The sequence below is a fragment of the Cyphellophora attinorum genome, assembly GCF_001299255.1.
Source record: "Cyphellophora attinorum strain CBS 131958 chromosome Unknown Contig16, whole genome shotgun sequence".
NCBI lineage: Eukaryota > Fungi > Ascomycota > Eurotiomycetes > Chaetothyriales > Cyphellophoraceae > Cyphellophora > Cyphellophora attinorum.
Genome location: NW_017253244.1, coordinates 644676 through 663962, shown reverse-complemented (window position 1 = coordinate 663962; position 19287 = coordinate 644676). Strand labels below are relative to the sequence as shown.

General features: G+C 53.3%; 7 protein-coding genes across 7 annotated transcripts; 5 read left to right on the top strand and 2 right to left on the bottom strand.

Moving 5' to 3' along the window:
- Positions 1-793: 793 nt before the first annotated feature.
- AB675_4701 (Protein pyrABCN) lies at positions 794-7647 on the bottom strand (the record flags this gene model as incomplete). Its single annotated transcript, XM_018144860.1, has 2 exons — positions 794-1992; positions 2049-7647. 2 exons carry the CDS (start codon positions 7645-7647, stop codon positions 794-796), a joined length of 6798 nt encoding a protein of 2265 aa, XP_017998997.1.
- Positions 7648-9138: 1491 nt separating this feature from the next.
- On the top strand, positions 9139-11412 carry AB675_4700 (Calcium channel YVC1; the record flags this gene model as incomplete). Its single annotated transcript, XM_018144859.1, has 1 exon — positions 9139-11412. One exon carries the CDS (start codon positions 9139-9141, stop codon positions 11410-11412), a length of 2274 nt encoding a protein of 757 aa, XP_017999115.1.
- A 38-nt stretch (positions 11413-11450) lies between these two features.
- AB675_4699 (uncharacterized protein) lies at positions 11451-12335 on the top strand (the record flags this gene model as incomplete). The annotated part of the gene is made up of 1 exon (XM_018144856.1): positions 11451-12335. One exon carries the CDS (start codon positions 11451-11453, stop codon positions 12333-12335), a length of 885 nt encoding a protein of 294 aa, XP_017999058.1.
- A 694-nt stretch (positions 12336-13029) lies between these two features.
- On the top strand, positions 13030-14381 carry AB675_4698 (uncharacterized protein; the record flags this gene model as incomplete). The annotated part of the gene is made up of 2 exons (XM_018144855.1): positions 13030-13457; positions 13508-14381. 2 exons carry the CDS (start codon positions 13030-13032, stop codon positions 14379-14381), a joined length of 1302 nt encoding a protein of 433 aa, XP_017999094.1.
- A 423-nt stretch (positions 14382-14804) lies between these two features.
- Positions 14805-15894, bottom strand: AB675_4697 (Alkaline ceramidase 3; the record flags this gene model as incomplete). Its single annotated transcript, XM_018144854.1, has 3 exons — positions 14805-15708; positions 15756-15817; positions 15874-15894. 3 exons carry the CDS (start codon positions 15892-15894, stop codon positions 14805-14807), a joined length of 987 nt encoding a protein of 328 aa, XP_017999157.1.
- Positions 15895-16261: 367 nt separating this feature from the next.
- Positions 16262-16740, top strand: AB675_4696 (putative prefoldin subunit 1; the record flags this gene model as incomplete). Its single annotated transcript, XM_018144853.1, has 3 exons — positions 16262-16291; positions 16355-16521; positions 16575-16740. 3 exons carry the CDS (start codon positions 16262-16264, stop codon positions 16738-16740), a joined length of 363 nt encoding a protein of 120 aa, XP_017998980.1.
- Positions 16741-17878: 1138 nt separating this feature from the next.
- On the top strand, positions 17879-19170 carry AB675_4695 (uncharacterized protein; the record flags this gene model as incomplete). Its single annotated transcript, XM_018144852.1, has 4 exons — positions 17879-18163; positions 18264-18597; positions 18650-18819; positions 18880-19170. 4 exons carry the CDS (start codon positions 17879-17881, stop codon positions 19168-19170), a joined length of 1080 nt encoding a protein of 359 aa, XP_017999085.1.
- Between the last annotated feature and the right edge of the window lie 117 nt (positions 19171-19287).

Below are 19287 nucleotides of genomic sequence, written 5' to 3'. Positions count from 1 at the left end.
GTTAAGTGCATGTCATGAGGAGTGCTTCAAAAGGCTTCAGAAAGAAAATGCATCGTTGCCTATCACTGCGTGCTATTGTAGCAGAAAGTGCAGAACAGAAGCATATCACTGCGCGCTGCTGGTGCACAAAGTGCAAAACGGAAGCAGAACCACTACAATGCTGGCTGCTGCTCCTGTCTGCACCACCCAGAAGCCCACGGCTCTACTGAAATTCCTACAGGCTTATATCTACTTCATGCCCACCAGAAGCGCTCTATCAGTGTTACACTGGCGTTCCAGTACCTCCCTGACGACACTCGGGACGCGTCTCAAATGGTTTCTGCCAAGGATACTGCTCTCGCGGGCACAGGCACCTTCTGCTCCTCTCACACCTCAAAGACCCTATCGCCCTCAAAGCACCCGAGCTCGCAAGAGGCAAGCCTCCGAGGAGCACTCTGGTGGGAGCCGAAATTCATGCCGAATGGCGGATCGAAATAGCGAAGCACGAGGCAAACAAAAGCGCCAGAGAAACGGTAAGACGAGGATGATGCGAATTAATGGCAATCTGTCAAGAACTCCGGCGGAGGCCGCCTCGTAGGTGGAATAAATGTAATTGTCCAACTGTCTACAATGTGCTAAGACTTATGCTACATTTCCATCAGAGCTCTCTTCCAAATTGTCAAATGCAAACTTTTATTGCTCCGTCTATGAAAGACCACGATGGTCGCTAATTCCTGCATTCTACAGTCTGAACCCCTGCTCCTTCTCGGTCTTCATCACTTTTGCCAAACCACTCAACACCTCGCCACCGATCTCAATCAAGCGCCAGCACCAAAGCCAGCAACGCCATGCGCGTGTACAGCCCCGCCCGCATCTGCCGGATATACCCAGCTCTCGGATCATCATCGACCTCCTCTGCAATCTCATTATTCCTCGGCAGTGGATGCAAGACGACCATGTTCTTCTTCGCGTGCTGCAATGTCGCGTTGTTGATGATAAGACTGTTCTTGAGTCTCTCATACTCCTTCACATCTGCGAAACGCTCTCCCTGGACACGAGTGCAGTAGAGGACGTCAGAGCGAGCAACAATCTCAGGTGTGATCTCTTCCGACTCAACGCCTAGATGACCGGACTCGGCAATCAGATCGCGAATATCGTCAGGCAGAGCGAGTGCTTTGGGAGACACAAGATTGATGCGCACATTGTAGAATTGCAGAAGCTTGGCCAACGAGTGGACTGTCCGGCCGTATTTGAGGTCACCAGTGAAAGTGATGGTCAGGCCATTGACAGTGCCGAGCTCCTCACGGATGGTGAAGAGGTCCAGGAAAGCTTGTGTTGGGTGTTCCACGCTACCGTTGCCACCGTTGATGACGGGAACGAGGGAATACTGGCCGGCAATCGAGGCAGAATTGGCGTCTGGGTGACGAAGAACAATGCCATCAGTGTAGCAGCCGACTGTTCGAAGAGTGTCTTGCAGTGTCTCGCCTTTCTTGGTGGATGAATGATCCATGTTGACAGCGACGACACGGCCACCAAGCCGCTGCATGGCGGCATCAAAAGATGCGGACGTCCGTGTACTGGGTTCGTAAAACATTGTAGAGAGGACTCTGCCTTGCAATATTGGCAGAACACCTTGGCGCTGGACAGCGAGACGCATTTCCTGAGCTACAGTGAACAGAAGATGCAGATCTGAGCGAGTGAACTGGTTGACCGACAGAATGTGCCGATTCCGGAAAGGCGAGGTGGAGATCAGTGACTGAAGAGCTGGCGAGATTATGCTAGGAGGCATAGGCTGGGCGAGTACAGCTGGTGGCATGGTCGAGCCTCCTTCCGGTTCTTCGACAAGCCGTGCCCGCGAAGTACGCGGACGTTGACTGAGAGATAGCCGTCTAGCAATGCTGCCGTCAAAAGCAGACAGCTTCCAGTCGAGCGGGCTTGCAGCTTGGGCTCTGACAACTGGTGAGGACACCGCTTTGAGCTCGGGGGACGCTGGAGCAAGGAACGTTGACATGTCTGTACCAGGCTCAAGTCGAGAGCCAGCTCGCCATCAAGGCATGCGACCTTGCCACGGAAAGTGACCCGGGTCACTGCACCACGCATGGTCTGACCGACGAATGGCGACCACACATCTCCTGCAGGAAGAATATATGGCCGATCGATATCGATTTCGACGGCAGTATCCTTCTGTACTGTTAGGTCGAAAATGGCAATCGGGTTGCTGTGCAGCCTTAAGATCACGTCGTCTAGGGTCAATTTGCCCTGCGAGACGGCTGTGAGGAGCAGCGGCATAGCGTCCGCAATGCCTGAGGTGGGTACTGCCTGTTTGCCTGCAACTTGGTATGGCAAGCTGCCAATCGAAAAGATATCGATCGATGGCAAATACTTCCACAGTGCTTCTTGGTCGGCCTTGGTGGGCAGACTTGGGTACTCGGGATATTCCGTCTGCGAAAGGAACAGACTGTACACCGAGACGTCACAGGTGACCTTCAGGTTCTTCTCCTTCGCAAGAGCAATGAGCTTGATGTCGTCCTTGGATGTGACGTTGAGAACATGGACTTTGCGATCGTGCAAGCTAGCGAGCAGCAAAATCGACGCGAGATCCGTCGTCTTAGCGTCAGTGACGATTGGTTTGCTCGTTGGCCATGTGGAGAAATGTGCGGTGACGGCAGCAACTTTGTTGATGTTCCCTGAAAGGTGATTGAAAGGAATGAACAGTGAGCCAACCTCGGTCTCCATATTAGCGATGGCTTCTGAATTGTCGCTGGTCGCCGCAACAGAGAAGTTGTAGTCCACATAAGCTCCCTTTTCAGCATTTCGCTGAGCAGTGCTCAGACTCTTCGCATCTGTGATAGCAGACTCGAATCCGACTGGCATGACTCTGATCATGCTGAAACCGGCAGCGACTGATGCCTTTGTCATCAAGGAGAAGTCGAACGACCCAGTTTCGGCCACGCCCGGTACGAAAGCAGCAATGTTCACAAGGCCAGGCAAAGTGACGCTGCGATGGCTCGTCTGGCAATCAAGGCTGCTTATGCTGAGGTCGTAACGTCTATGGTTCTTGATGGCCTCAATCAAAATTTTGGCGATCTTGACATTGGTGATCAACGGAGTCTGGTAGTCGACTGCCATCCGCCGCGTCAGGTAGCCTGTAGACATATAATTCGCTGGGCGGCGGTATTTGTTGCTAGACGGGAGGTTGATGTACAGATCGATCGACTTTTCGGCCAGATGGTGCGCAAGGGAGTACTCTGAGTTTTGGTCCTTGCTTTCTTTGTCGAGCAGCTCCAGAAACTTCACTGGCACATTGTGCTCGACTAGATAGTCCGCAGTTCCAGCCGTCGCAAACAATTGGAAGCCCATGCTGTGCAGACTTTGGATCGATGGGAGCATCTCTTTCTTCTCTCTGAAGCCTCCAATAGACAGGAGTATGTTCTTTTTCGGGAGCTTGAAACCTGTCGAGATTGTAGCTTTCATGTACGCATCGAAACGATTCTCGCCAAAGCACGCCACTTCACCGGTAGATGCCATCTCCACACCCTGGACTGGATCAGCCCCGGAAAGTCGTGAGAAAGAAAATTGTGGCGCCTTGACACCAACATAGTTTGCTGGTAGATTCAGCACAGGGTATGCGTCCACAGGCTTATCGACGATCAGTTTCGTGGCCATCTCGATCAGGTCGAGCCCCATGACTTTGGAAACGAATGGGAACGATCTTGATGCACGAACATTGCATTCGATCACCTTGATCTCGTTGTCCTTGGCAATGAATTGGATGTTGAAAGGTCCGGTAATGTTGAGTGCGTTTCCAATTTTCCGGGTCGCCTCTTCGATCCTGGCGATGGTCTCTGGCTCCAGGTCCTGCGGGGGACATATCAAAGTAGCATCGCCAGAATGGACACCAGCGTTCTCCACATGCTCAGAGATGAAGTGACCAGTCATGGTGCCATCCTTCGCCACAGCATCCATCTCGATCTCCTTGGCCTGTTCGATGTACTTCGTGATGACGACAGGATGGTCGCGGTTGACAGCGACAGCCTGCTTGAGGAAGTCCTCCAGGTCATTACGGGAGTACACAGTGTTCATCGCGGCGCCAGAGAGAACATACGATGGCCGGACGAGTACGGGATATGTGACCTGCTCGCAGAACTCGAAGGCGTCCTCCATACTGGAGAGCTCTTTCCATGCAGGCTGATCGACGCCAATCTGGTCGAGAAGACGCGAGAATTTGAATCGGTTCTCGGCCACGTCGATCATCTCAGGCGAGGTTCCGAGGATCGTGACATTAGCGCGATGCAATTGGAGCGCGATGTTGTTCGGTGTTTGACCTCCCATCGAGATGATGACACCGGAAGACTGCTCATGGGCATAGATGTCAAGAATGACTTCCATGTTGATGTTCTCGAAGTACAATCGATCGGCCTCGTCGTAGTCGGTAGAGACCGTTTCCGGATTGTAGTTCACCATCACTGTTCGATGTCCGAGTTCACGTAGCGTTCTGATCGTGCGAACAGAACACCAGTCGAATTCGACTGACGAGCCTATACGATATACACCAGATCCGAGCACCATTATGCCCTTGTCACCGGTGTCCAAATCACTTTCGGTACCATTGTAAGTCAGATACAAATAGTTCGTATACGCAGGAAACTCGGCCGCGACCGTGTCGATCTGCTTGACCACCGGCTTGATGCCAGCCTTTGTTCGCAGTTTGCGAATGGCCAGCTCATTGGAGTCCAGGTAATTCGCCAGTTGTCGATCTGAAAAACCTAGTCTCTTTGCATCACGGAGCAGATCGTGTGGAACGTCACTCGCTTTGAACTTAGTGACGAGCTTGGCGAAGTCGCTGAGTCCCTTCAACCTGGACAGGAACCATTTGTCAATGCGAGTCATCTCCCAAATCTTGTCGACGCTGTAGCCCGCATGCATTGCATTTGCAATAGCAAACATTCGCTGGTCGGAAGGCGTCTGCAGCTCGTCGTCAACGGACATGAGAGGGTTTGAGATATTCGAGAAGCCCAAGTTAGAATAGTCGACTCCACGGATTGCCTTTTGAATGGCTTCCTCGAAAGTTCGACCAATTGCCATGACTTCGCCAACGCTTTTCATGGAGGAGCCTAGCTGAGTAGAAACGCGCGTGAACTTCTTCAGATCCCAGCGCGGGATCTTGACCACCACGTAATCGAGTGACGGCTCGAAGCATGCGCAGGTCTTCTTGGTGACCGAGTTCTTGATCTCGTTCAGTGGTATATTGAGACCAAGCTTGGCCGCAATGAAGGCAAGTGGGTAGCCAGTTGCTTTTGAAGCAAGTGCCGAGGACCTCGATAGACGAGCATTGACTTCTATAATGCAGTACTCTTTTGAGGTCGGGTTGAGTGCATATTGGATGTTGCATTCGCCGACCACGCCAAGATGTCGAATAACGTTGACGGCCGTGGTGCGAAGCATGTTGTAGTCCTCGTCGGATAGAGTCTGAGACGGTGCGACGACTATTGAGTCACCAGTATGAATGCCGAGCGGATCGAAATTCTCCATGTTGCAGACTGTGATACAGTTGTCTTGAGCGTCTCTGACAACTTCATATTCAATCTCCTTCCACCCCTTCATGGATCGTTCGATGAGTACCTGAGGACTGGCCGCAAATGCTTTGACACACAGACTTCGGAGTTCTTCCTCATTGTTCGCGAACCCACTGCCCAGACCACCAAGAGCATAAGCAGCGCGCACAATCACGGGAAAACCAATGCCCTTAACGGCTTCCATGGCCTCCTCAAGGTTGTTCGCCGAAGCAGACTGGGCACACTTTTCGCCGATCGACTCCATGCTCCGAGCAAAGAGCTCACGGTCTTCAGTTGTGATAATGGTGTCAATTGGTGTCCCCAAGACCTTAACGCCAAGATCCTCGAATTCATCCTTCAACGCAATGCCCACCTGCAATGCCGTCTGACCACCAAATGTGCAGTAGATGGCGTCGGGCTTCTCATGCTTGATGACCTTCCGAACGAACTCGGGATTGACAGGCAAGAAATAGACCTTGTCTGCCAGGCCTTTCGAAGTCTGAATGGTTGCGATATTGGGATTGATGAGAATAGTGTATATTCCCTCTTCCTTGAGAGCTTTGATGGCTTGACTACCAGAGTAGTCGAATTCTCCAGCCTGGCCGATGCTGAGACCACCAGAGCCGAGAATCAACACCTTTCGAACACTGATGCGAGGGTGCGCTTTTTCGTTTTCTTCGATGGTGCCTCCCGGAAAGCTCACAGGCTTCACCAGGGCTTCGACTGACTTGACGCTATCCATGATGGCACTGATGAACACGTCAAAGAGAAATTCGGTATCTCGTGGTCCAGGAGTCGACTCGGGATGAAACTGGACACTGAAGTATGGCCGTGAGACATGGCGAATTCCCTCATTGCTGTTGTCATTTGCATTGACGAAGAGCTCCTCCCAGCCTTCGGGAAGGGTCATGGAATCAACGGCAAATCCATGGTTCTGTGATGTAATGTAGCATTTACCAGACAGCATATTGGTGCAAGGGATGTTGTGTCCACGATTGCCGAACTTCATCTTCGATGTGGTTGCACCAGCTGCTCGAGCAAGCAGCTGGTGGCCAAGACAGATGCCGAAGATTGGGGTACGGCCTTCCTTCATGGCTTCTGAGATGTGAGCGACTGTCTTCGTAAGAGTGGCCGGATCACCAGGTCCGTTTGACAAAAACAAGCCATCGTAGTCTTTACCGGCCAGTCGGGGAAAATCGTAATCCCACGGCACCACCATTACTTCCACGCCTCTCGACAGCAGGCATCGAAGTTGATTGTACTTGAGGCCAATGTCTACCACCAAAACTCTGACAGGTCGGCCGCTTGGATGTAGAAGAGCCTTGGCTTGCGGAGGGGCGATTGTCTTCGGTGCCTTGATCGAAACCATCGCTACGAGGTTTTCCTCGTTCTGATCCCGCCAGTCAACGGGAGAGACAAGATCTCGCCAATTCTGTGGGTGTGAATGATCGGTGCCGTTGGTAATACCAAGACCATTGCTCTGATGACCAGATGGCTTTGCTTGGAGGAGTCTGCCAAGCATGCTGCCCTCCTCACGAATGATCTTGGTGAGTGCTCGAGTGTCGACACCGTGGATAGCCGGTACACCTTGTTCCTTGAGCCAGGATCCGAGTGACGAAGTAGCAAGATGGTGCGAGTACTGCTCGTCAGCGTATGTGGCAACAACAAGACCGGCGACATGTATCTGGCTCGATTCGAAGTGCTTTGGAAGATCCTGAAGGAAGTTGTCTTTCGTCTCCCGATCTGGGACGCCATAGTTGCCAACCAGGGGAAAGGTTATGACCAAGATCTGGCCGCGGTATGACGGATCAGTGATCGACTCTGGATAGCCGACCATGCCGGTCTGGAAGACCAGCTCCCCAGAGACACTCTTGTCAGCACCGAAGCTGATACCTTGAAAGACTCTGCCATCATGGAATTCTAGGAAGGCTTTCTGATGGTCTCCTTGGAATGTTGTGGATGCAGCGACCTCTGCAATAGAACCCAGCCGGTCAGACTTAGCCGGAACTGTAGGTGACTGAGAGCCATCCGGGCCTGTTGCCGCCGCTAGCGAAGGACTTTGAGCGAGTGGAAGTGATCTGGTATTCAGATCTTGAGGCTGAGGCTTCGCCATGTTGAGGAAGGCAGGGATGACCAGGCGTCCCTGCCGTGGCTTCAAATGATCATGAGAACACGACGAGGCAGGTACCGACGACTACTAGGAAAGTAAGCAACTTCTGAGGCAACGATGAGGAAGTTTGCTGAGGTTTGAATCTTCAGATTCTCGTGAACTTTTTTCGTCAGGCGGTCTGATTCGTCGGTCTCTTGCAGCTTACTAGTCCCTTCTCGGGAGACGTGATAGTCACGTGATAAATGTCCCGTTTGCCTTGCATCACATGAACAGGCGAAAATGATGGCGTAGCTACTGCAGCGATGAGGTACTCATCGCCGAGTCAAAAGCGGTGTGAGAAGGTCCTGCACAGTCGATAGGCTGGCAGCGATTTCCTGCCGAGCTGCGGCCTCTTGCCTTGCTCACAGGCGGCCACCCCCACACCAAGTGTATGCTCGCGACGGCGCCCCTCATTGGACCTTCCGAGCTGCAACTGCATGTGTTATCTGATGTGCATCACGAACTTCGTCCCACCGCCTTTCCGAACCTACGTCGATGATATCTATATGCTATCTTCCTTGCATTCCTGAGGCTTGCCCCCGCCCAGAGATTCGACCGGGGATTTTATTTCGAACGCGGGGTTTGAGAAGCGTGGGTGTTCTAAGATGAAGCGCCCGTGTGCCCACTCTGTCTCCCTTCAATTCAGATGCTAATAACTAGCACGCCTTGGGCCATCACATGAGGTGTCCTTGCTGTCATTCCTCGCTGCCACTAACATACAGGCTCGTCATCACGTTGAGGCGTGGTCTCATCGCGTCGCTTTTCACTGATTGTTGTTGGCGTTCAGAGCGTGCATTGTTTATTGCGCCCAGATTCCACTTCCTGGGAATTTTCATTCTACGCGTTTATCCGCATCTGCCCATTATGTCCGCAGAGCACTGACGACCGTCGATAATAAGCACAGCTAGCGACGAGCCGGTGCCGCAACGCTCGTCGAGGCGTTGTTGAGGCCCAGCAATGTTCTCATCTCTGCTCAGATCTCGCAGCGACCGAAGACGCACACGCGTCGATCGACCATCATCACCGTCAGCAGATCGGAGGACTTTCTCGAACATCGACCGTACCTTCCATCGCTCGACAACGCGATCAGCTACGAGTTACGATGATGAGTACAGTCGCAGTGAGGATGACGAAGACGAAGAGGACGAGAATGAGGAGGGCGATGACTACAACGAAGACGAGGATGAGGACGACGATGAATCAAGCACTCCCCTGCTGCCAATCTTCGCCTCGGCAACACTGGATCTGATTCCCGTCTTCAGCTTGACACATACGATTCGAGAGCTTGTTGTGGCACGATGCGAGACTGTGCTATCGTGGGACCAACTACGGTCACCCCAGGTGTCACAATTTCTGGTGCGACCGATCATCCAGCAGATTACGCAACAGCACTTCAACGCGGGAACTGAGTACGCCCTGCTCTCAAATTGCTTGCAGTTTGTCAAGGAGGCTGCGATGTACCCCGGAAATAGTGGCACGAGTAGGACGCGGGCTATGCTCTGCGAGCTGCTTGCGATAAGGCTGCTTCGCGAATACTCGACGAGAGAACTCATCGATGCACTTTCCTACGACTTCGACCCACTGCAGGGCCAGGTTGAGCCAGCGGCGGTAACAGTCAATGGCACACCTACTGCAGTCGTGCCACGACGCCCACAACGAGTCGCTCGAGTGTCCTGCTACGAGGTCGCCTTGCGTGCTCAGGCTAAGAGGTTCCTCGCCCATCCTACTGTGGTACAGCAACTCGAAGCAATCTGGGCAGGAACAATTGTGTTTCATTCTGCGGCCGACAGCATGCACCGGAAGCTACCAAATGTACGGCAACTTGAACCTAGCTATGGCACCGTCGACACGAGTAAAGGCGTTCCCTTCGATCCCAAATTGCTGCGCAGAGCGGTGACGATCTATGATCCTAACGATGCATCCTTGATGAAGCTCTCGCGGCTAAGAGTGCCACGCTACCGCAACATCCTCTCAACACTGTCCTTCGCGGTGTTACTTGGCCTCTTCGTAGCAGTGCTGATCGAGCGATCTCTAGAGATTACCACTCTTGAAGTCGTCTTTTGGTTCTGGGCTGGTGGCTATATGCTTGACGAGATAGTCGGCTTCAACGAGCAGGGCTTCAGCTTGTACATTGCCTCGTTCTGGAACACCTTCGACTTGGGAATTCTTCTTCTCTTATTCATTCACTTATGTCTACGGATCTATGGTATCGTCATGGTGGATGTACGAAAACACACCATCGCCAACATGGCTTACGATGTCTTAGCAGCTGACGCTATTCTCCTGTTCCCACGCTTGTTTTCGGTATTGGATCATTACAAGTATTTTTCTCAGCTGCTCATTGCCTTCCGTATGATGGCGCAAGACCTAATGGCCATCTTTCTTCTCATCTTAATTAGCTGCTCTGGCTTCTTCGTGTCTTTGACACTATCATTCGGCAACGACAAACTGGACACGCCAGGCAACGTTGCCTACGCATTGTTGCAGATCCTGATGGGTTTCACTCCTGCAGCATGGGACCGTTGGGAGAACTACAACACTCTGGGAAAGATCATACTGACGCTATTTCTGTTCATTGCGCACTTCTTGATTGTGGTCATACTGATCACAGTCCTCACGAACTCGTTCATGGAGATCGTCAAGAATGCCAATGAGGAACATCAGTTCGTCTTTGCCGTCAATACCATCGCCAGTGTCAAGTCGGATGCTTTGTTCTCATACGTCGCACCAACCAACATACTGCAATGGCTCCTTACTCCGCTCCGCTACTTCATACCATTTCGGCAGTACGTCAAAGTGAACCGTACAATAATCAAGGTCACGCACTTTCCGATCCTCTTCGCCATCTACTCATACGAGAAGGTCTTCCTGGGATCGTCTGTGTATGACAGCCTAGAATATGTGGAGAGGGGCAGACCCAAGCGCTCGTATGCTCCGAAAGTCCCTCGGCTGGCAAGAGCTCCCTCGATCGCCACTTTCAGACAGGACCGCGCATTGGATGAAGTCTTTCGACGCGTGCCAGATTCGACTCTTCGTAAAGAAGTCAGCCAAGATCGTCGTCAGACGAGCACGGCTGTCAACAATTGGATGACAGAGATGGGCGATGATCTGACTGCACCACTAGAGCAGGATCGGAAAATTGTTGATCGTCTCGAGCGTCAGAGACCTTCTGGTCAGTGGGGCAGGTCCATGAGAGCGCGTCAGAATCGCCTCGGTTCTGTTGCCTCGGATCCGGAAGAGTTTAGATCTATGCAAGAGCTGTTCTCGCCAGGCCAACTCGCGATACCAGAGGAGGTCACTCCATCGCAGGTCGAAGGCCCGTCGCAGCACACCGACGCGGATGGCGACGACGAGCTTGCCGCTACAGAACACGACGACGAGGCCACTAACATGGACCAGTCTGGAAACAACACCGATAGCGCAGATGTGATGCGTCTAAGATTGCAACCGCCTATGGACTATTTCTCGCGTCATGGCTCACCACGAGCGCGCGCGCCAAAAAGAGCCAGCCCTGTCCAGTCTCGTAAAGCACCGACTGACGAGGCTTCCGACGCAGCACATCTTTCGAGTCGTCCATCTCAACATCAGCGCAACTTCTCGACAGCAACACAAATCTATCGACCTGAGTCAGGCAGCGAGCAGCCCGAGCCGAAGTCAGAAGCCGTCACACAGCCGGCGTCAGGGACTATCAGCCACAGAACAAGTCCAACGACAGCACCAGCTCTCTAGCCCTGGTGGGACGCAAAACGCCCAAGCGACTTTCCCGCATGCGTCCAATTCTGCCCGATCAGTCGAATGCAGCATTCCGCTCTGCGCCAAACTTCAGTCCAATGCTACCTCACCTACGTCAGCCCAACACATCCTCGCCACTGCATGGCAATAATGCCAATAAACGCAATCCTTCAATCAACAACCCCAACATGGACATTGTAAGCGACATCGGCGACAATCAAGCCATCGGCGGTGGCTACGTTGGTGCCATTCCTGCGAGCTTTGCAACGCAGGTGTTCAATGCGAATCAAGCGCGGAAGCAGCGTGATGAGCGCAATGATGAGCAAGACCGGATCAGCCGACTCATGATGTCGCGTTTGACCAACCTAGAAGAGAGCATGCGAGAAGTCATTCATGGTGTACGCGATATGGCTCACGGAGGCTCCGCAGCCAGCGGCTCGGCAAGCAGGCAACGCAGTCCTGAACGGATTGTCAGAGTCGCGAAGCGGGCCACTGGTGCTGGCAACAATGGGCCTGGCAGAAGTGACAGCTACAAAGACAGACGAAAGATCGGAAGTCGAGAAGGCGAGAAGGCTAAGGGTGACCAGGAGTCGGTGGCCAGCGCGGATGTCCTCACACAAAGCGAGCGCGGTGGTGTTGCGATTGCTGCACGACCTGATGCAGCTTTGTTGGATCAAAGGCTGCGCAATGCGGCTGAGGCAGTGGCTTCCCCTCTGACGGTGAACACAGACAAGGAGAACGTCGACCCCACTGGCGACGGTGCGACCGAACAAGGACCGCAAGACGTTTCTGCGAAGGCGGGTCAGGCTGTTGAAGTCTCCGACTTCGCACCGCAGAGCCCGAATTCTGTCAGGCATGTTGGCGACAGTCCTCTTCGTCAGGAAGGTGCCAGTGGCGATGTATCTAGCCAGCGAAATTAGTAACGTAGTGCAACACGAGAGGCGAATTAGGCGGACTCGACGCACGACGGGATAGTTTTGCAAAGACTACGTGTAGCCCTGTACCCACTCTGTAGCTTTGGTCTATCGAGGTAAAGGTCTTTGTCATCCGGCGTTGGTTGGCGCCTTGGATTCTATCTACGCTACCTGGTGAGGAAATGCTGAGTGCGGGGAGTGTACGCCAAATATAATTGCACAACAGGTCAGTCATCCGGCGTCTTCTGACAACCCTCGATCTCTCAACTGAGGAGGTCATCGAGCTTGTCTTCCTCACAACACCACTGGGTATACCGCAAGAACACGCCCAGACCCGTTGTCTATGAACACGCTGTATCCCTGCATGCTTTCCTGAATGTACTACGGTCTTGCGCATCACTTATAGCGGTGCAGCACGATTTTCCCGGCAATGCTCATGTTCAAGTTCTTCGATGAATCGGATGGCAAGGCAGATTCAGGGGTCTCGTATTCAGCTCCTTGACAGCGTCTGAGCAGAATCTCTGACAGGTACGCCCATTGGCTGCCTGATCATGCAGGACTGCAGCGCCTCTGCTGGTGGTGGCGGTGTAGCTTTGACGACTGTCTTTAAAGGACTGAGCCTTTCCGCTCGGTCACCACTACAGGACATTGTTTATTGAGCTGATCACCATATCATGCTACGCTGTCATGGCATGATGCAATGAGTGATCCCCTCTCGGTCTCAGCTTCTGTCATTGGGCTTCTCACAGCTGGCGTTGCCATCACCAAAACGCTGAACGATGTCGTTCAACAGTATAAGGACGTGCCGAAGTTCTCGAAGTCAGTCCAGCAAGAAGTCACAAACATCACTGCAGCACTTGAATTGCTCCATCCCTATCTGGACCAAAAAGCACGCGCCTCGTCTGACCGCAAAGCTCTCATTCAAGTCGAGCATGTAGTGACTACGCTCACTGGCTGCGTCATCACCTATTCTGACTTGCAAGCGTTGCTTGACACCCTCCACCAGGATCCCAAGCGTGCTTTCGACAAGCTCAAGTGGGTTCGTAGAGAGAAGCAGATCTCAGCGCTTGTGTCAGATTTGCAGTATCACAAGTCGTCGTTGACGTTGATTTTGACAACCTTGCAATGGTCAGTAGACTCTGGCGACGGTTATGTCCTGACAATTGACACCCTCACAGCCAATCTCTGCAGGAGGCAGAGCAATCGAGTCGCCGCCTGGCGCGGCTTGTCGAAGGTCTGCTGCAAAGCAGTTCGCTTGTGGCCTGCCGCATGGCTGGGATGTGTGACGAAGGCTCAATCATCGCTATCGCCAACGACAACGGAGATGCCGCCTCCACTATCAGAGCGAGCAGAAGCGTTGATCGTAGATCAATGCTTGCTGATGCGAGCCAGGGCATTGTGCCACAACACGCCTTCGAACAAGATCTTATAGCATCGCGAGTCTACAACCGAGCCATCTTCCAGAGACAATCCATGACATCCCGTAACAGTACGGCGTTCTACACAACGGCCTTGTCGGTGTTGTCAGGTCTGAGCTTATCGCAAGTCTCGACCATTTCGTTCTACGCCTTACCAGTCTACTCCAGCGATCTCAGCAATAGTGCTCATTATCATTTTGGAATGGATGGTTCCGCTGCAACGGAAGCCGCTCTTCAAGTCAGAGCCCATGCGGCCGTATTTTCAAGCAGAGGTGGTCCCGTCTTAGGGTCAGATCTCGAGTACCATCCATGGATTGCCTTGGACGAACGATCGCGTTTCGTAGCCCCACGTCCAGCACCGGTGCCACCCCAATCACAGCAGACTCAGCATGAAGCAGGACTCAATTTCCAAAACTCAACCCTCCTGGCCAGAGAGGTTTACCTCCGGGCCGAAGAAGATCGGCTCCGAGCAATTGAGAAGATCGTCCAACGCGAAATAGCTGAGAAGCGCGAGGAACTTGCAGCACGTGAGAAACAGCTGCGGGAAATAGAGGCGCGTATGGAGAGAGAGAAAGCCGTGGCGCGTACTCTTTCGCAACCCCCGGTTCCCCTACACACGGCCAAGTCTCCTTAAGAGCACTTAGTTAGTTATTAACTACGGCTGGGGTTGGTCTTTGCCTTCGTCCGGCCATGAGTCGTCGGGCACGCTTGATGCTGATGTTGATAGTATTCCGCTTCCATCCAACAAACGATGCTATAACCAAGTGATGATCACGCAGTGCGAGGCTGGAGTCCAGCGCAGCAAGACTGGGAGTGCCGTCGATAGCTGCGGCGGGCAACGGGATGTGCGTACTAAGAAGACTTGAACATCGGATTTTCGAGACTAGGAACGAGAAAGATAGTGTGCATATAAGATGTTGTTTGCACTTCATACTCATTGCAACGATTTGCTGTGTTCTATACATCTGTAGTCTAAGGGTATCCAAAGGTATCTCAAGGTCTAAGCCTGCTTCACTCTGGAAGCAGTTGTCGATGTGGTCATGATGTCCTGGTGTTTCTACTTCCTCTTCTTCAGCTCTCCGTTCGCTGCTAGTCCACCGCTCGCCTTTCCAGTGACCTTACCATTCTCCTTGACAGTCGCAGCCCCAGGCCCCGCACTGTCCACTCTCACAATCTCAGGCAGCGTCCACAAATTCGGCCAAAACATAACAAACTTATCCTGCTCGCCATTCAGCACCCTCCTCAGATGTATGCCCCAAACGATATAACAATAAGCCCCAACACCAGTCATGAGGTGCCACCAGCCGTGCCCTTCAAGCAAGATACCCCACGGCAAGCCTATCTGTCGACGCCAGCGCCGCAACGTGCCGCAGTAGACATTATCTATGCCCCATATCGCGAAGCCGGATAGGAAGATGGTTAGGCCGTAGGCTACGAAGAACCACATGTTCTTGAGTATTGCACGATCTCGGGCGTCTTCTGCTGCGGTCCTTGGTGCGGCTTTGCGGAGGGACGGGCGTAGGCTGGTCTCCATGATCCAGCCGGAGCGGAAGACGATGAAGACCGTCAGTGCGGCGTATACTTGCTGGTGGAAGGTGGGGTCTTGGATGTGGTGGTAGTACACGGTAATACCGATGCAGAGCAGTGTGAGCGAAATGCCGAGCAGGACCTGCGTCCGGACGGACCGGGCGTATGACAAGGACGCATATGCCATCAAGCAGGTCGTGTAGATCATGTTAAGCTCGTCGACGAGCTGCCAGGGGTACTTCAATGTCGCATGGAACATGAAAGAGCCGAACCCAACCAGGAAGTAGCCAAAGTATGCGACGGCAAAGACTGTGTCGTGGCCATATTTCCAGCATGACTGGACGCCTTTGTAGGATAGATAGACGAAGAGGATGTTGGTCAAGGTGTTGACTATCTCGGCGCAGTAGTAGCTGGCGTAGTAGTCTTCCTCGCACCTGCGCGCGTTAGACAGTGATGAGGTCTCACTTGCCATGCGACATACCATTGCAGCGTCGCGGAATGTGGTTGCCAGTAGCCTGGCTGGTCTGGCGGAGGGTACGGCTTCTGACCGGCAGGTCAGCTTATCATTCCCGCGGTTCCCAGCTCCTCGAAGTACTGACTGCGGGTAGCCAGGACTGCATCTTGGGCTCGAGAGGCGCCCAGGAGAGTATTTCTGGAGGACGTCGAGTGGAGGATTGCTGGACGGTAGTTCAACAGCGGTCCAGTTCAAGGTATGGATATGCAACCGGTGCTCATGTTGACGATGCAAACCGGACAGTAAACGCCAGACCGCATGATTCAGCACTCATTTCTGGGAATTTTCGTGGAAGAACCGGAATGCGAGGACGTTGGCAGTTGATTACTCGTAGGGCTGTTTGTGGAGGGGTGACGTACCTGCCTCTACGCGATCTTTTTTGGAGAATCAGAAATGAAACACGTGAAGTTCACGGTCAATCGCGACTTGAAGTTCTGCAATCCATTGCTGTTGGCAGTCGCCGGTATTCAAGGATGTCGATACCAAACGCGGCTCTGCAGAAGGTACGAGGCAACTCCCTCTAGCACCCATCATGGACATTGCGACTGACAGTGCCTACCCCGCAGCTTCTGCAAGAAGTCGAGACGCAAGCACTCGTGTCTCAGCAGAAGATCCAAGAAACACAGGCGCAGCTCAATGCTCGCAAGCGTGAAGCACGACTCAATCAGCTCACAAGCAATGAGTTGGCTACCCTTAGCAAGGACACCAACGTCTACGAAGGCGTAGGCAAGATGTGAGTACCAGACAACCGTTCTCCAGAGGTCAGACACACTGACCCTGCCATAGGTTCGTTGCCGTGCCCACCAAGGCCCTCAACAGCCGCCTGTCGACCGAGTCAACCGCACTGAAGAAGGACATCACTGATCTCGAGAAGAAATTGCACTATCAAGAGACCACCTTCAGAAACAGCCGCGAACATATCGACAAGATTCTACAGTCAGGTGCCCGGTAGCCTGCCCTACGATGTATCGCATGAGAGATACGTCTGCCAGCAGCGCATGCTTGCACGGCAGCTGACACAGATTCGGGTCCAGATATCAAGTCTGCACCTACTAATCCAGGCATCAACTCTTGTTGGCCAGCACATGGATTACCGTCGGGCATGCATAGCCGTGCAGCGATAGCGGCCTGCGGCTGAGGTATATCTGCATATGGCTAATGAACCAATGGACGAATACCTGCCGGCGCTCGTCCTCGATAGAAGCCACACCACGCCACGAATACTGGCTGGTATATGCGACAACGGCGAGAAGATCTCCGTGAATTGCCTTTTGTCGAACAATTTGCGCCTCTAAGGCGTCCGACTCTAGAATACCCACCTGGAAGATCGAACAATCAATCGGTCATGAATCTTATGTAACATGTCTCGAAGCAGGCGACCGGTGTACCAGACGGCCGTACAGCGCTACACAGAAATCAGTTCTGTGTAGCCAGCGCAGTGCAAGACGGATGTCCTCGAACAGTCATATATTCCCCCAACGACAGCCAACCGTACTCATGTGCCTAATTGTCAGTTCTATCTTTGTCTTCTGCAATCTCCTGATCGATCGCGCATCACGAAACACAGATTGCTTCCTGTATGCCACCTTCGGATACAATACGAGACAACCAACTAATGGCCCGTATCAGGCCTAGTGACCCATCCTGCTGGTCGGTGGACTCGAGACCAGGCCCAGCCGCCTGATGAACCAGGTCTAAAACCCCCCACCTTGAGCTGAAGGATTCGCTTTCTAATACTCTACTCTCTTGTCGAAAGGTTTCTTCTACTTCTCTGCAACCTCCTGAGCTCTTCGAAAGAGCCTTATCACAAAGGCTTGCCCTTCAAAATCGGGTAAGCAGCACATAATTGCATTGTGCGGCCCGCTCCAGCTGGGCCACGTTCCGCAGCGGAAAAGCCTACAGGCATACCCCGCGCCTCTATAGCAACCCAAACTCCACCGCCACGTTCCATCCCAAGCACTTTGTCACCCCGACGCCCGGTCGCCACGAGTACCTGACAGGGTTGAAACCAGCACTTCAACGCCCGACATATATGCCGCGCTACTACTATCCCCACGACCTCGACGTAAACAACTACGGCTACATCGAAAATGTCAGTCCACGTCCTAGGCACGCGCGACCGCTCGCGCTCGCGCTATGACTCAGACTCGGACAGAGAATATGTGAACATCCCCGTGCCCCTCCCACACCGCCGCCGGTCGCGCGACCGCGGCCGCCGCTCCCCGGATACTGTGGTCAATCAGAACTTCCTCGGCCTGCCGGACGCCGGTGGCCGCCGTCGCGCCGCCAGCACGAGCGGCCAGCCCGCGCCCATCAACCTGGTCGTTAACCCGCGTACGCAGACGACGATCACCGCCGACACCGCAGCCGCAGTCGTCACGGCGGCTCAAGGTATTCATCCTCCGGGTCGGATCGGTCGCGGTCGACGCACCGCTCGTCGCGCTACGGCATAGACACGCGGTCTGACCGCAGCAGGGAACGCGAGCGCCGGCGCGACGAGAGCGGATCGAGGACGAGATCGAGGATCGTCGACGACGCGACGAGCGGGATCGGAGACGGTGGGAGGAGGAGCAGGAGCTGAAAGCTGCGCGGAAGAAGAAGGAAGAGGAGGAGTTGATTGCGAAGGCGAAGCTGGAAGAGGAGAAGAAGAAGAAGGATGCGGAGGATTTGAGGCGGAAGATTTTGGAGGAGGAGGAGGTCAAGAAGGCCAAGAAGAAGAGGGAGAAGGAGGAGCAGGAGAAGGAGGTTGATGAGAAGATGCGTGCTAAGTTCAAGGCTTTGGGTATGCGCTCACTCCTCTCCATCAGCAGTAATGGTGCTATCTCCCACGCCACAGACAACTGACTCCCATCTCTACACAGGCTACTCCGACTCGCGCATCGAAGAGCTCATGAAGGGCAAACGTGAGAAGCACCACCACGACCAGGAGTGGGCCATTGACTTGACAAGGCCGACACACATAAAGGTCCGCCGGCAATACTTACTACCAGATACCTTGGATCACTTCAACCTGCCATGGGAGTACGATAAGGTATGTTTTCCTTTTTCCCTCTTGCTTATGACACAGCAATCCGCTAACGCTCCAACGCAGCACAACACAGACTACATCATCATCAAACGCTACATCGACGCCGACTTCCAAGAAGTGCTGTTCGAACACACACGCAAACTCATCATCAAACGCAAAACAACAAAGACGATTACGAGTGGGTACGAGAAGGACGTGACGGTGACCCTACGGCCGAAGGAGGATGTGGTGGAGGTGGTCAAGGATCGGAATGATAATATGTTTCTTGTGCGGAGCAAGTCGAGGGATGGGAGGTCAAGGTCAAGGAGTCGGGATCCGAGTAGCTCGAGGAGGAGGAGCTTCATCTTTACCTAAGGGGGCGGAATGTTGGTGGTGGTTCGGTGCTGCGGGTTATGTATGTAGAGAGTCAGGAGCAAGTCTCTTGTCTTGTGTTTGGTAGAGTTTACGGCATAACGAAGACACATGACGAAT